Source organism: Salmo salar, chromosome ssa23 (genome assembly GCF_905237065.1).
Source record: "Salmo salar chromosome ssa23, Ssal_v3.1, whole genome shotgun sequence".
Lineage (NCBI taxonomy): Eukaryota > Metazoa > Chordata > Actinopteri > Salmoniformes > Salmonidae > Salmo > Salmo salar.
This window is the reverse complement of record NC_059464.1, coordinates 32,710,214-32,722,644: the sequence shown is the minus strand read 5'-3', so window position 1 is coordinate 32,722,644 and position 12,431 is coordinate 32,710,214. Positions and strand designations below refer to the sequence as shown.

Sequence of the window (12,431 nt, the reverse complement as noted above, 5' to 3'; positions counted from 1 at the left end):
ACAACTGTACCATTGGGAGCATCTTGAGTGGCTGCATCACCGCTTGGTATGGCAACTGCTTGGCATCCGACCGCAAAGAGCTACAGAGGGTAGCGCGTATGGCACAGTACATCCCTGGGGCAGAGCTACCTGCCATCCAGAACCTCTATACCAGGCGGTGTCAGAGGAAGGCCCTAACAATTATCAAAACTCCAGCCACCCAAGTCATAGATGATTCTCTCTGCTACTGCACGGCAAGCAGTATCGATGCACAGTCTGGAACCAACAGGATCCTGAACAGCTTCTACCCCCAAGCCATAAAAGACTGCTAAATAATAAATTGATAGTGCAAAAAGGTTCAATGCAAATAATGGCTAACTTTGACTCATCACGTATGCTCCTGCTACCATTTACTATCTGTCACTTTATTCCTAGTTATGTACATATCTCAATTACCTCGTACCCCTGCACATCGACTCAGTACCCCTTTGTATATAGCCAAGTTAGCGTTACTCATTGGTTATTACTATACGTTTCACTTTTCTATTATTTCTCTATTTTCTTTCTCTCTGCATTGTTTGGAAGGGCCTATACATAAGCATTTCACTGTTAGTCCACACCTGTTTACGAAGCATGTGAAAAATACAATTTGATTACCTATGGGAAAACTGGCAAAAGTAATTTGATCATGATTAAATGTTTGTTTTAAAATCACTTTTTCCAGAAGCAACTTCAGTTAGTTTTAAAGCTAAAATTAATTAAGACAATTAGATTTAAAAATGTTTTAATTAGTTCCACACATCAATAACAGGTGTTCGAATACGATTATTTAGAATTTTACAGTTCTTTTTGAACAGGAGACAAATGTGTCCCTCAGGCCACAGCATCTGGTACAGGACATCCCACCAATCTACACCTCAACCACCTCTCTTACCCCTAAATTGGCATCAGTTCCAACACTGGTATTTGTGATTTTATTGGACTTTTGGGACAACTGGAGGCAATTCAAAGCTTAATAAAATATTTTAATTGTATTGTCTTTTAATATGAACATATAAAAAGACAAACAAAACATTTACATCATGGATTGCAAGCCACTGCTCATGCTACCTTAACCATTATTATAACTGAGTTCCTTAGAAACATGTACTTCACCTCTCTGAAAAAGCTTGAGGAAATGTCATCTGCGCAGCGACATTCTTTTACACTTTTGCACCTGTAAATTTAAACAATGTGATTCAAATCTGTAAAGTCATTTCTGTTAGTTGAAGATGAAATTCTGCAAGATGTATTAACATGTTGCTTAAATGCATTAAATTGTACAACGACTGTCATATTCAGGGACACGGCTACGGTTTGAGTTTCTTTTACAGAAAGTGCCATCAATCATTGCGGGTTTCCCATGTTTACAGGACTCACCAATCGGTATAACAATCCGCAAGCTATATGGACATGTCATGAGTACTGCAGAAACTTGGAAGACCAGGTTAACATAAAAGACCAGAGCCCATGTGTTTCCTCAGGTCATTACCATCTCATTATTAGATATACTACTACACTTTGGACAAAATGTCTACGCAAGTCTGAATTCAGGATGATCACAAAATGTCAATATGCTATAGTCAAATGCATGCATCATCAATACCATTTGAGACATTTTAGGAATTCAGAACACACCGTTCTATAAAAACAGAAATGCCATCTCTACAGTACAGATTGAAAACAGGGACTCTTGGAGTGAGGAATCTAATGACCACGAAAGTAAATAAAAGTGAGAGGATATTAAACTCATACCATCCATGGAGCCAAATTCTCTCAACAACTGTTGTTACCCAAAAGATGAACTGTTTATTACAATTTTAACTGTGCCCGTGGAAAAAGCTCCTCTGAAGCAGCTATTACTGATGTAGAGGACATTCATCTAGGATCTATGTGATAATAAATGCTGATTTCTGAGGGTAATATCCTTGAACTGAGAGGAGGCAGAATGTGTCATTGGTTAGAAGTGCTAAGTTTCCTCAGAGGAAAAGGAATGGAACCTGTCTAACAATGGCAGTGCTTTGTGCCGCAATCATTCACTCTTCCACAAATAGTCCAAGCTTCGTAAGTGTTCTGCTATCCCTTACTGAAAACGTGTACAGATCAGAGCCGTATATAAATGCTCTGGTAAAGCACTCTTTCCATTGAGACATATGTACATTTTAATATAAACTGCCATTCAAATAAAACAAAGACGTGAAGCAATCAATTATCAATAAATAAAATACTTAAGACGAAGAAAATTAAGTCAAAAAGGATGTCGACACTGACAAATTAATCCCATTCCAGATCTGAAGACACATCCCTCAAGTCTTCCACTCCAGGGAAAAAAAGAAAAAAAAAAAGTTAATTACATTTTCTTACTGAGCCTTCCTGTGTAGACCAGCTCAAGTAGCCAAACAACTGTGGGCTCCAGCCTCCACCAATCTTAACTCAAAACAAAAAGGCACCCAAATCTGACCTCACATCAAGAGATAACTGACCCAAATCTGTTTGGCACAATTGCCTCAACATGATCTTGACCAATTGTGTGGATACTAATATTTGTGACATGATCATTCTTTAGCCTTGTTCAATAAAAAAACAGAAAGACAAACTCTAGTCCAGTTCAAACCCCTGCAAAGCTCTCAGGATATCAGGGGAAGGTTGAATGCAGCAGTAGTCAGTCTCTAGACTATTCAACTGTTGAAAACTGACATGAAATAGGCAAGTGAAAAGAATACATCCTGCATTTGTTTCCTTGATCAATATGAACAACACTGGCAAAACAGAACATTGGGAAGAATCTGAAAAGATTATGTTCCAAAACCTCAAATGATAACTGCTTGTTTTTGCAAACTCTCCACAAAGACAATAGCTTGTCATATGAATTCAGCCACCAAATTAAATCGTAGATTTCAATGCAGTGGGGAGTATATACAAGAACTTGTCAAAGACACAGCATTCCTGGGTCGCATTCAGTAGGCACAAATTGGAACCACATTGCTCTAATGGAGTTAAACAGGGAGGTACCAACTGTACTTGTCCAATAAGAAATGCTCATTTTCTGTTACAAACCATAAAAATATGTTTTGCAACATGTGCCCTGATGAACACGACCCTGATTCCAATAACCCATTCCTTAGAAAGGCCATACATAAATTGTTTGGAAAAGTGAGGCGAGTGAGCGAAAAAAAGTTAGCCAAAAAAATAAAAATAGACCCTCTTGTTAAATACTATAGCAACCTTAGTTCAGGTGCTACTCTCTCTGGTCAAGTAAGTTTGCTGTGTATGACTGAGGTAGGTTGTCAGCATTTAAAGACAATAGAAATGGGGGAAGGTTTTGTTAGAGCTAATTTATTTTCATTGTCTGAATAAATTAAACAGAAAGAAAAAGTAGGGGTGTTGTTCAATTTAATCATATTCCAGAAAAATCTTGTCTGTTGTTCGTGTCCCAAATTATTCATTGAAGTTATTTGGCCTCTTACCACTAAACTACGGAGGAGGCTCCATATCTCCAACTGCCTGCGATCACAAAAAGTGGCCAAATTCTGAGACGCAAACACCAAATGCTTGTGGCTTTGAGAGCCTTAAGTTCAAGTCAAATACAAAGTACAAGAAGATGGAGGGAGAAATAGTTTGGGAGGTTACTCTTTTCAATGGTCGTTATGATGGAGGATACAGAATTTGAATGCTGGGAGGGGGAGGGGTCACAAGTGTCAGGGAGCTGCTTTTTCCAGTGGTGTATTGAGGAAGCCTAACCACTCCAGAGGTTGACAGTGCATGTATGCGCATGTGTCTGTGGGAATATATGCTAGAGTAGTGGGGGCGGGCGGGCGATGTAGTAGGGACTAATGATTTCCAGTCTTCCAATTTAGCCCAACCATCTCTCCCAGTCTGTGGGGTCAGTCCGCCAGTCAGTACGCTGTGACCAGGTCCTTGTCATAGTCGTATCGGCCCCTCTTGGGGGCAGGGCTGTCCTGGCTGTCCTCAGTGTCGTCGCTGTCTCCTCCAGCCCCTCCCCCCTCCTCCTCAGAGTCTAGAGTCAGATCAACCACCACTCCTCCTCCTCCTCCCGCCCCCCCTGCCGTAGACCCTGCTCCTGACTTCCCCGTCTGGCTGGTGCTGCTGTGGGCCGGGGAGTGGCCATTCACCTCAGGAACACCTGAGAAGAAGGAACAGGGTCACACACACTATTACAAACCAATGCCGTTGAAAAAAATATATAAAAAAATAAAAGACATGACCTACACAGAGTGGGGTCTTAAATTCATTTTGAAAACTTAAATTAAAAATCAAAACGTTAGTCTGCAATTGTCAAAAAGGCAATAATGGCAATACTCGACATGCACTTACATATATCCAGAACAGGGTAGTCAGGCGTGTTGCTGCGTTCCCTCTCCCTCTCCTTCTCCTTCTCATCTCGGATGGGTCTCCATGACCCGTCAGTCAGATATTCAATCTCCTCAATATCCTCATGGGTCTCTTTTAAGATCTCAGATGCCAGCCTGAAACATGAGAAACAGTCAGTAAGAGAAGTACATATCATACCAGGACTCACAATGGATCGATCGGATGTGTCCCACAACATTATCAACTCTCAAATCTTAGATAGGAAGTTTGTGGAATTTTATTTACCTTTATTTATCTAGGCAAGTCAGTCAAAAACAAATTTTCACTTACAATGACAGCCTACCCCGACCAAACCCTAATGACGCTGGGCCAATTGTGCGCCACCCTATGGGACTCCCAATCACGGCCGGTTGTGATACAGCCTGGAATCGAACCAGGGTCTGTAGTGACGCCTCTAGCACTGAGATTTAGTGCCTTAGACCACTGCACCACTCGGGAGCCCAATGGAAATGGTTTGATATTCTACTCTGTTCCACAATATAACAGGGAGAGACAACAGCCTTATTGAAAATGTAGCCCAGTGTAGTTAAGCCATTGCAAGTTGACAGGAGTCTACAAATTTCTCCAAAAATGCAAATGTTTGTTTCCAAGGTTGAACAAGCAATGACCCATGCAAAGAGGAAGCGTGGTTCTCAAATTCCTGTGAGTGGTAGTGCTAGTAAGTCTCAACGTGCCTTACTTACCCATCGATGGTGAGCAGCTCAAAGGGAGCCTGCTTGTCACACACAGGGCAGGTCCACGTGGGCTTCTTCTCATTCATTTGCAGGAAGAAGATGGCATCAAAACACTGCAGGTGGGCACAGGTGATCACCCGACATGGAACACCTATCCGCATCTTCACCAGCTGAGAGTAGGAAAGGGAGACATGCCATTACCTCGACTATCCTGTACCCCCGCACATTGACTCAGTACCGGTACCCCCTGTATATAGCTTAGTTATTGTTATTTAAATGTATTGTGTTACTTTTTGATTGATAATTTTTTTAAATAATAATACTTTAGTTTATTTTGTCAATATTTGAGTAACTATTTATTGAACTGCAATGTTGGTTAAGGGCTTGTAAGTAAGCATTTCACGGAAAGGTCTACACCTATTGTATATGCATGTGACGAATACAATTTGATTTGATTATTAAGCTGTGGACAAATGGTGGGTTGTAGCCTGTTTGTCGTGTCGTGAGTTCTTTGTTTTGGTCAGAAACAACTGAAAAGTTTGTGACTTCCTCTCTTGGGTGGATATGGATTAGGGTGGGAGCGCAGATACTCACAGGACAGATGAGGGACACCCGTAGCCCTGTGGTAGCGATCTCGCTCTCTGGATCAAAGCGTAGCTTGTCCTGAACTGGACACAGCAGAGAGAAACTAGTTCAACATCACACGGTGAACATCACTAAAATGCAAGATGCATGAAAAACAGGGAGAAAGAGAAAAATGTTGAGACCACTTACTGCGTTCACGACAGCGTTCTGCACTCTCCACTGAGCAGTGTTTGAGTTGGCCGAAGAGCTCTGCTGATGTGAAGACCCTCACTAAATCCACTGCCACCGAGTAGCGCTGCACACAGAACGAGAGCAGTGAGCAGAATGAACACTGGAAAGCAGCAGATATGAAGTTCTACAGAAAACAAACCACACCATTTAAAATACTTGTCATAAAAATGAATCAAAACAAATTTGGAATACAGCAGCGAGGTTTTCAATTCCAGAACAATGTCAACCAGAGCCCGACCTTGCCGAAGTTGCCCCATGTGACAGTGACCCGGTTGGTGGCAGTGGAGAGGTGTAACCAGGGTGTGATGTTGACTGGGCGACAGGGCCGACGCGGCTCCACACCTGGCTTATTAGAAGGGTAGTAACCCTGTACAGAACAAATATAGACATGTTAAGCCTCCAATATTTAGAGGCCAAGGTATTTTCTTAGTTAGTTGGGGAATCCCATCAGGCATACAAACCATCTTGACTACTCACCGGTACATGACAGTAAGACTGGTTGACTTTGACAGCAATATTGGGAGGGTACTGATCTTCCTGGACACCGATGGAGTCTGTGTAACAGATTCTGTAAAGCATCGTAGAAACAGCATAGGAGGGTCATTGGTTAGCAGTGTTAGATAAGTGGCAACATTTGTAAGCCTCAGACACTGAGCCATTCCCAATGAATGGTTGAGGTGGTCAGATTTGTCATTCAATACACACATTTCAAATTGTACACCATTTTGTTTTTTGACTTTCACTGTTGACAAAACGAGGACACTGTAGAGGAAAACTTTCCAAACGTCGACAGAACAAAATACCATCATCTCGAAGTAAAATGTTGAATGTTGCGTGGTTCTCCTATGACTTAGAAAAGCATGCACACTGCACAGTTTATTAGGCTACAGATGAAATAAGTTATGAACTTCACAGGGTGGTGAAAGTGCACAGTGATGATCTTGATGCTCCTTTCCAGTAAATATTGAGGGTCTTAGTTTGACACTAGTGACATGATGATCAATGCTTGGCTGTCAATTGACAAATAAAAATGATCTTGCTCTTATCCAAAATGTCATCATGAAGCCTACCCTCTGCATGGCATCGGCGAGCTGTTGGCTAGAGCACACGTGCTAAGACCAGTGGGCACATTTACCGTTTGTTGCAGACTTCTTGTGCCAAAACCAACGGCAGAGTTAAAAACTGGATGGAAACACATTGTACTTGTTTTTTTAAATTTATTTGGTAAATTAAGTTATACGACAAAGTGCTTTTTATGTGCACTACGTCATCCCGCACAGCTTTTAATTAACAAAACAGTTTGATGGAAATCGACCACTGCTTGTGAAATTTGCATATTTTAAGCAAATATTTGCATGAAAATCTTTTAACAAATTGATGGAAACCTAGATACTGATATGGCAAAGGCTATAACCGCATACTTGAGTTTTGCAAATCAACTGTATGTACCTAACATGTACAGTACTTGTCAAAAGTTTGGACACAAACTCATTCAAGGGTTTTTCTTTATTTCTACTTTTTTTCCATTGTAGAACATTAGTGAAGACATCAAAACTATAAAATAACAAACGGAATCATGTAGTAACCAAAAAAAAAAAAAGTGTTAAATCAAAATATATTTGAGATTCTTCAAAATAGCCAGCCTTCGCCTTGACAGCTTTGCACACTCTTGGTATTCTCTCAACCAGCTTCATGAGGTAGTCACCTGGAATGCATTTCAATTAACAGGTGTGCCTTGTTAAAAGTTCATTTGTGGAATTTCTTTCCTTCTTAATGCATTTGAGCCAATCAGTTGTGTTGTGACAAGGTAGGGGGGTATACAGAAGATGGCCATATTATGGCAAGAACAGCTCAAATAATCAAAGAAAAATGACAGTCCATCATTACTTTAAGACATGAAGGTCAGTCAATACGGAAAATTTCGAGAACTTTGAAAGTTTCTTCAAATGCAGTCGCAAAAACCATCAAGCGTTGTGATGAAACTGGCTCTCATGAGGACTACCATAGGAAAGGAAGACCCAGAGTTACCTCTGCTTCAGAGGATAAGTTCATTAGAGTTACCAGCCTCAGAAACTGCAGCCCAAATAAATGTTTCACAGAGTTAAAGTAACAGACACATTGCAACATCAACTGTTCAGAGGAGACTGTGTGAATCAGGCCTTCATGGTCTAATTGCTGCAAAGTAACCACTACTAAAGGACACCAATAAGAAGAACAGACTTGCTTGTGCCAAGAAACACGAGCAATGGACATTAGACGGGTGGAAATCTGTCCTTTGGTCTGGAGTCCAAATTGGAGAATTTTGGTTCCAACCGTATCTTTGTGAGACGCAGAGTAGGTGAACAAATGATCTCCGCATGTGTACTTCCCATCGTGAAGCATGGAGGTGGTGGTGTGATGGTGCTTTCCTGGTGACACCGTCAGTGATTTATTTAGAATTCAAGGCACACTTAACTAGCAGGTGTACCACAACATTATTCAGCGATACGTCATATCATCTGGTTTGTGCCTAGTTGGACCATAATTTATTTTTCAACAGGACAATGACCCAACATACCTCCAAGCTATGTAAGGGCTATTTGACCAAAAGGAGAGTGATGGAGTGCTGCATCAGATGACCGGGCCTCCACGATCACCTGACCTCAACCCAATTGAGATGGTTTGGGATGAGTTGGACCGCAGAGTGAAAAGTAGCCAAAAATTGCTCAGCATATGTGGGAAGTCCTTCAAGACTGTTGGGAAAGCATTCCAGGTGAAGCTGGTTGAGAGAATGCCAAGAGTGTGCAAAGCTGTCAAGGCAAAGGGTGGCTACTTTGAAGAATCTCAAATATAAAATGTTTTTTTGATTTGTTTAACACTTTTTTGGTTACTACATGATTCCATGTGTTATTTCATAGTGGATGTCTTCACTATTATTCTACAATGTAGAAAATAGTAAAAAATAAAGAAAAATCCTTGAATGAGTAGGTGTGTCCAAACTTTTGACTGGTACTGTATGTATCAACTATACGTACCTATGCAATTATATTAACACTGGGATTGGTGTGCTGCTGTGTGTGTAAAACAGTTGGACCTCTTAACTCACCTAAGAACCACCTGGATTGCCTTCATTCCTGGCCGAAGCTCACTGAAACAACAAGAGGGAAAAATGATGGTACCCTCAGTGCTCATTCAAAGTCACAAGCAGTAGAATAGACAGTTAACTTTGAATAAAAGTGTTATACTCACGTTGAGTTTCTGACTTGGTCTGCTTGGCTCTGTGTTAACTCAAATACACATTGACTGTCCTGCAGTTTCTCACTGTTCTGGGCAACTACAACGACAGGTGCAGAAAAATAGATCATACACAATGCACAACATCACTATGCTTCGTAATGTCCAAAATGTCCTTAGTACTTCTCATTTTAATGCCATGGCATGTTTCTATCATTAATATACAGTGCATTCGGGAAAGTATTCAGACCCCTTGACTTTTTCCACATTTTGTTATCTTACAGCCTTATTCTAAAATTGATAAAAATACATTTGTCCTCAATCTACACACAATACCCCATAATGACAAAACAAAAACAGGTTTTTAGAAATGTTTGTAAATGTATTAAACAAACATGTTAATAAGGTATTTCTAAGTATTCAGACCCTTTGCTATGAACACTCAAAATTGAGCTCAGGTGCATCCTGTTTCTATTGATCATCCTTGAGATGCTTCTACAACATGATTGGAGTCCACCTGTGTTAAATTCAATTGATTGGACATGATTTGGAAAAGGCAAACACCTGTCTAGATAAGGTCCCACAGTTGACAGTGCATGTCAGAACAAAAACCGTAGACCTCTGAGACGTGATTGTGTCGAGTCACCAAAAAAATTTCTGCAGCATTGAAGGACCCCAAGAACACAGTGACCTCCATCATTCTTAATTGGAAGAAATTTGGAACCACCAAAACTCTTCCTAGAGCTGGCCGCCCAGCCAAACTGAGCAATCAGGGGAGAAGGGCCTTGGTCAGGGAGGTGACCAAGAACCTGATGGTCACAGACAGAGCTCCAGAGTTCCTCTGTGGAGATGAGAGAACCTTCCAGAAGGACAACCATCCCCGCAGCACTCCAATCAGGCCTTTATGGTAGAGCGGCAAGTCTAGAGGAAACCTGGCACCATCCCGATGGTGAAGCATGGTTGTGGCATCATCATGCTGTGGGGATGTTTTTCAGCGGCAGGGTCTGGAGACTAGTCAGGATCGGGGGAAAGATGAACGGAGCAAGGTACTGAGAGATCCTTGATGAAAACCTGCTCCAGAGCGTTCAGGACCTCAGACTAGGGGCGAATGTTCACCTTCCAACAGGACAACGACCCTAAGCACACTGCCAAGACAACGCAGGAGAGGCTTCGGGACAAGTCTCTGAATGCCCTCGAGTGGCCCAGCCAGAGCCCGGACTTGAATCCGAGCAAACATCTCTGGAGAGACCTGAAAATAGCTGTGCAGCTCCCCATCCAACCTGACATAGCTTGAGAGGATCTGCAGAGATGAATGGGAGAAACTATCCAAATACAGGTGTGCCAAGCTTGTAGCTTCAAAGCCAAGACTCAATGCTGTAAATCCCTGCCAAAGGTGCTTCAACAAAGTACTGACTGAAGGGTTTGAAAATGTGATACTTCAGTTTATTTTTATATATAAATTAGCAAAAAATCCCAAAAACCTTTTTTGCTTTGTCATTATTGGGTAGTGTGTGTAGATTGAGGGGGACATATAAAAGAAAATACATATTAGAATAAGGCTGTAACAAAATGTGGTAAAAGTCAAGGGGTCTGAATACTTCCCGAATGCACTGTATGTGTAGGGCGAGGGCCCAGAGGTCAGAAAACCCCCTGGCAACAAGACCTGACCAGGAAGTATTCTTCTGAACTTTATTGTTTGAGCAGTAAAAATGTTTGGCCCTCTCTACAAAGACTAGCCTGACATCTCACTGCGGGGCGAAAAAAAAATACAAAAATCACTTACTCAGCTCCGTTGGCAGCAACAGCTTCTCCAGTGTTTGGTAAAATGGCAGTGACACCAGCTTGACCTCAGCTGCTGGTGTGGAGGACAGCTTGGGGATGCCGTTGAGGTAGTCTGCGCCCTGTGTGCCAGTGGGCGAGGAGCTGAGGGAGGAGTAGGCCACAGAGACCCCCTCCGGGCGCCGGGCAGCCAGCCAACCTGATGCCTTGGGGAAGCGTGACTCATAGAGCTGCCGCACGTTCTTCAGCAGCTCTGGGCTGCACTCTGTTTGCACCAGCCTCAGTGCCCGTCCCACCAGGTCCTGCTTCAGACCACTTTTACTGCGGCCCATAGAGGCCAGCAGCGTCTGCAGGTCAGACACCCGAAAATTCTTCACCATGTTCTGGAGGGAAGGCAAAGGAGAGAGGGATAGGAAGAAGAGGGGAGGTTTTGGATTACAATCTTGGATTTTGCATTACAATCTTTGGATTCCTTGACCTAGGAAAGTCCCAATAAGAAAAATAGCCTACACAAAGAGATGGGCACAGGTGTCTAAAAAAAGTTGTTTAAAGTGTATACTCAGATCATACCAACTTATTTTTTGCTGGGTTGAAATATCAATGTCAGTATTTGCTTGGAGCAATATTTCCCATCCATACCCTCTAGAATTCAGTAACGTAACCTGTGAGCACCTTCTGTTCCTAACGCCATATTCCTGCAAGCAAAACCTAGACTGGTCCCCTCATGTAACTACTATAGGACACAACACCGGTATAGTCGAAGACCCGGCAATGCATGGAACGTTAGCAATCTATTTAGTTAATAAGAAAGTTACCTTACAAGTTAGCTACATCAGTCAATCTCATCAATTGACTTAATTCCTACAGTTCGTGTATAAGGCTTAGTGACATGCTTACTGTTTTGTCCAGACAGCGGCATTGAGCGATTGCCTTGTCTGACAACAGAGGCTAGGCTATTGGTTACATAGCTAGCTAAGCTAACTCCACTTGTTCTGTTGTCACCCCAATACTGAAAATACATCCATTTGAGAAGTCAAATGGACAGCGGATGGCCCGAATGCTTAATGCAATATTTTGCTTAAACATTGAATGGTACAATTTCACGCCGACTCCCTGATGGCGAATGTTTATGGTCTCATCACTTTGCCATGTCCCTGCTAACTAGACGCACTTAGCAGCGCACAGAAACCAGTTTCAATATACCAATTAATCAACCATCACTAAGTAGCTAAGTTAAACCCTTTTAGACAGTATTCATGGCACACCCTTACAGTTTCCCAGCCTAGCAGGCCATCCCCCACGCTACAGAAGACCCTTTTCTATCAACCCAGGCGAGCGGAGCTCTGCTTACCATCGCTTCCACCAGTTCGGCCGCCATCTTCGTACAGCAGCCCCGCGAGAGCCAGAGCCGAAAGATAGTCCTTCGCCAATGAGAGACAGAGGGGTCGCTGGTCGACGGTTCTCTGCTTCCAATCACAGAGCAACTACATCACGAGCCTCAAGGAGTGTGCTGAAAGTAGGCGTGCCAGCATTGTTTTA

At 42.3% G+C, this 12,431-nt stretch overlaps 1 protein-coding gene across 1 annotated transcript; it reads right to left on the bottom strand.

The window, feature by feature from the left end:
- Positions 1 to 746: 746 nt before the first annotated feature.
- Positions 747 to 12,380, bottom strand: LOC106584429 (E3 SUMO-protein ligase PIAS4-A). The gene is made up of 11 exons (XM_014169752.2): positions 12,244 to 12,380; positions 10,897 to 11,275; positions 9,129 to 9,213; positions 8,986 to 9,027; positions 6,378 to 6,468; positions 6,139 to 6,267; positions 5,859 to 5,964; positions 5,679 to 5,752; positions 5,094 to 5,254; positions 4,354 to 4,505; positions 747 to 4,162 (listed from the first exon to the last, which is right to left on the bottom strand). Exons 1-11 carry the CDS (start codon positions 12,268 to 12,270, stop codon positions 3,915 to 3,917), a joined length of 1,494 nt encoding a protein of 497 aa, XP_014025227.1. The 5' UTR covers positions 12,271 to 12,380; the 3' UTR covers positions 747 to 3,914.
- Positions 12,381 to 12,431: the final 51 nt, after the last annotated feature.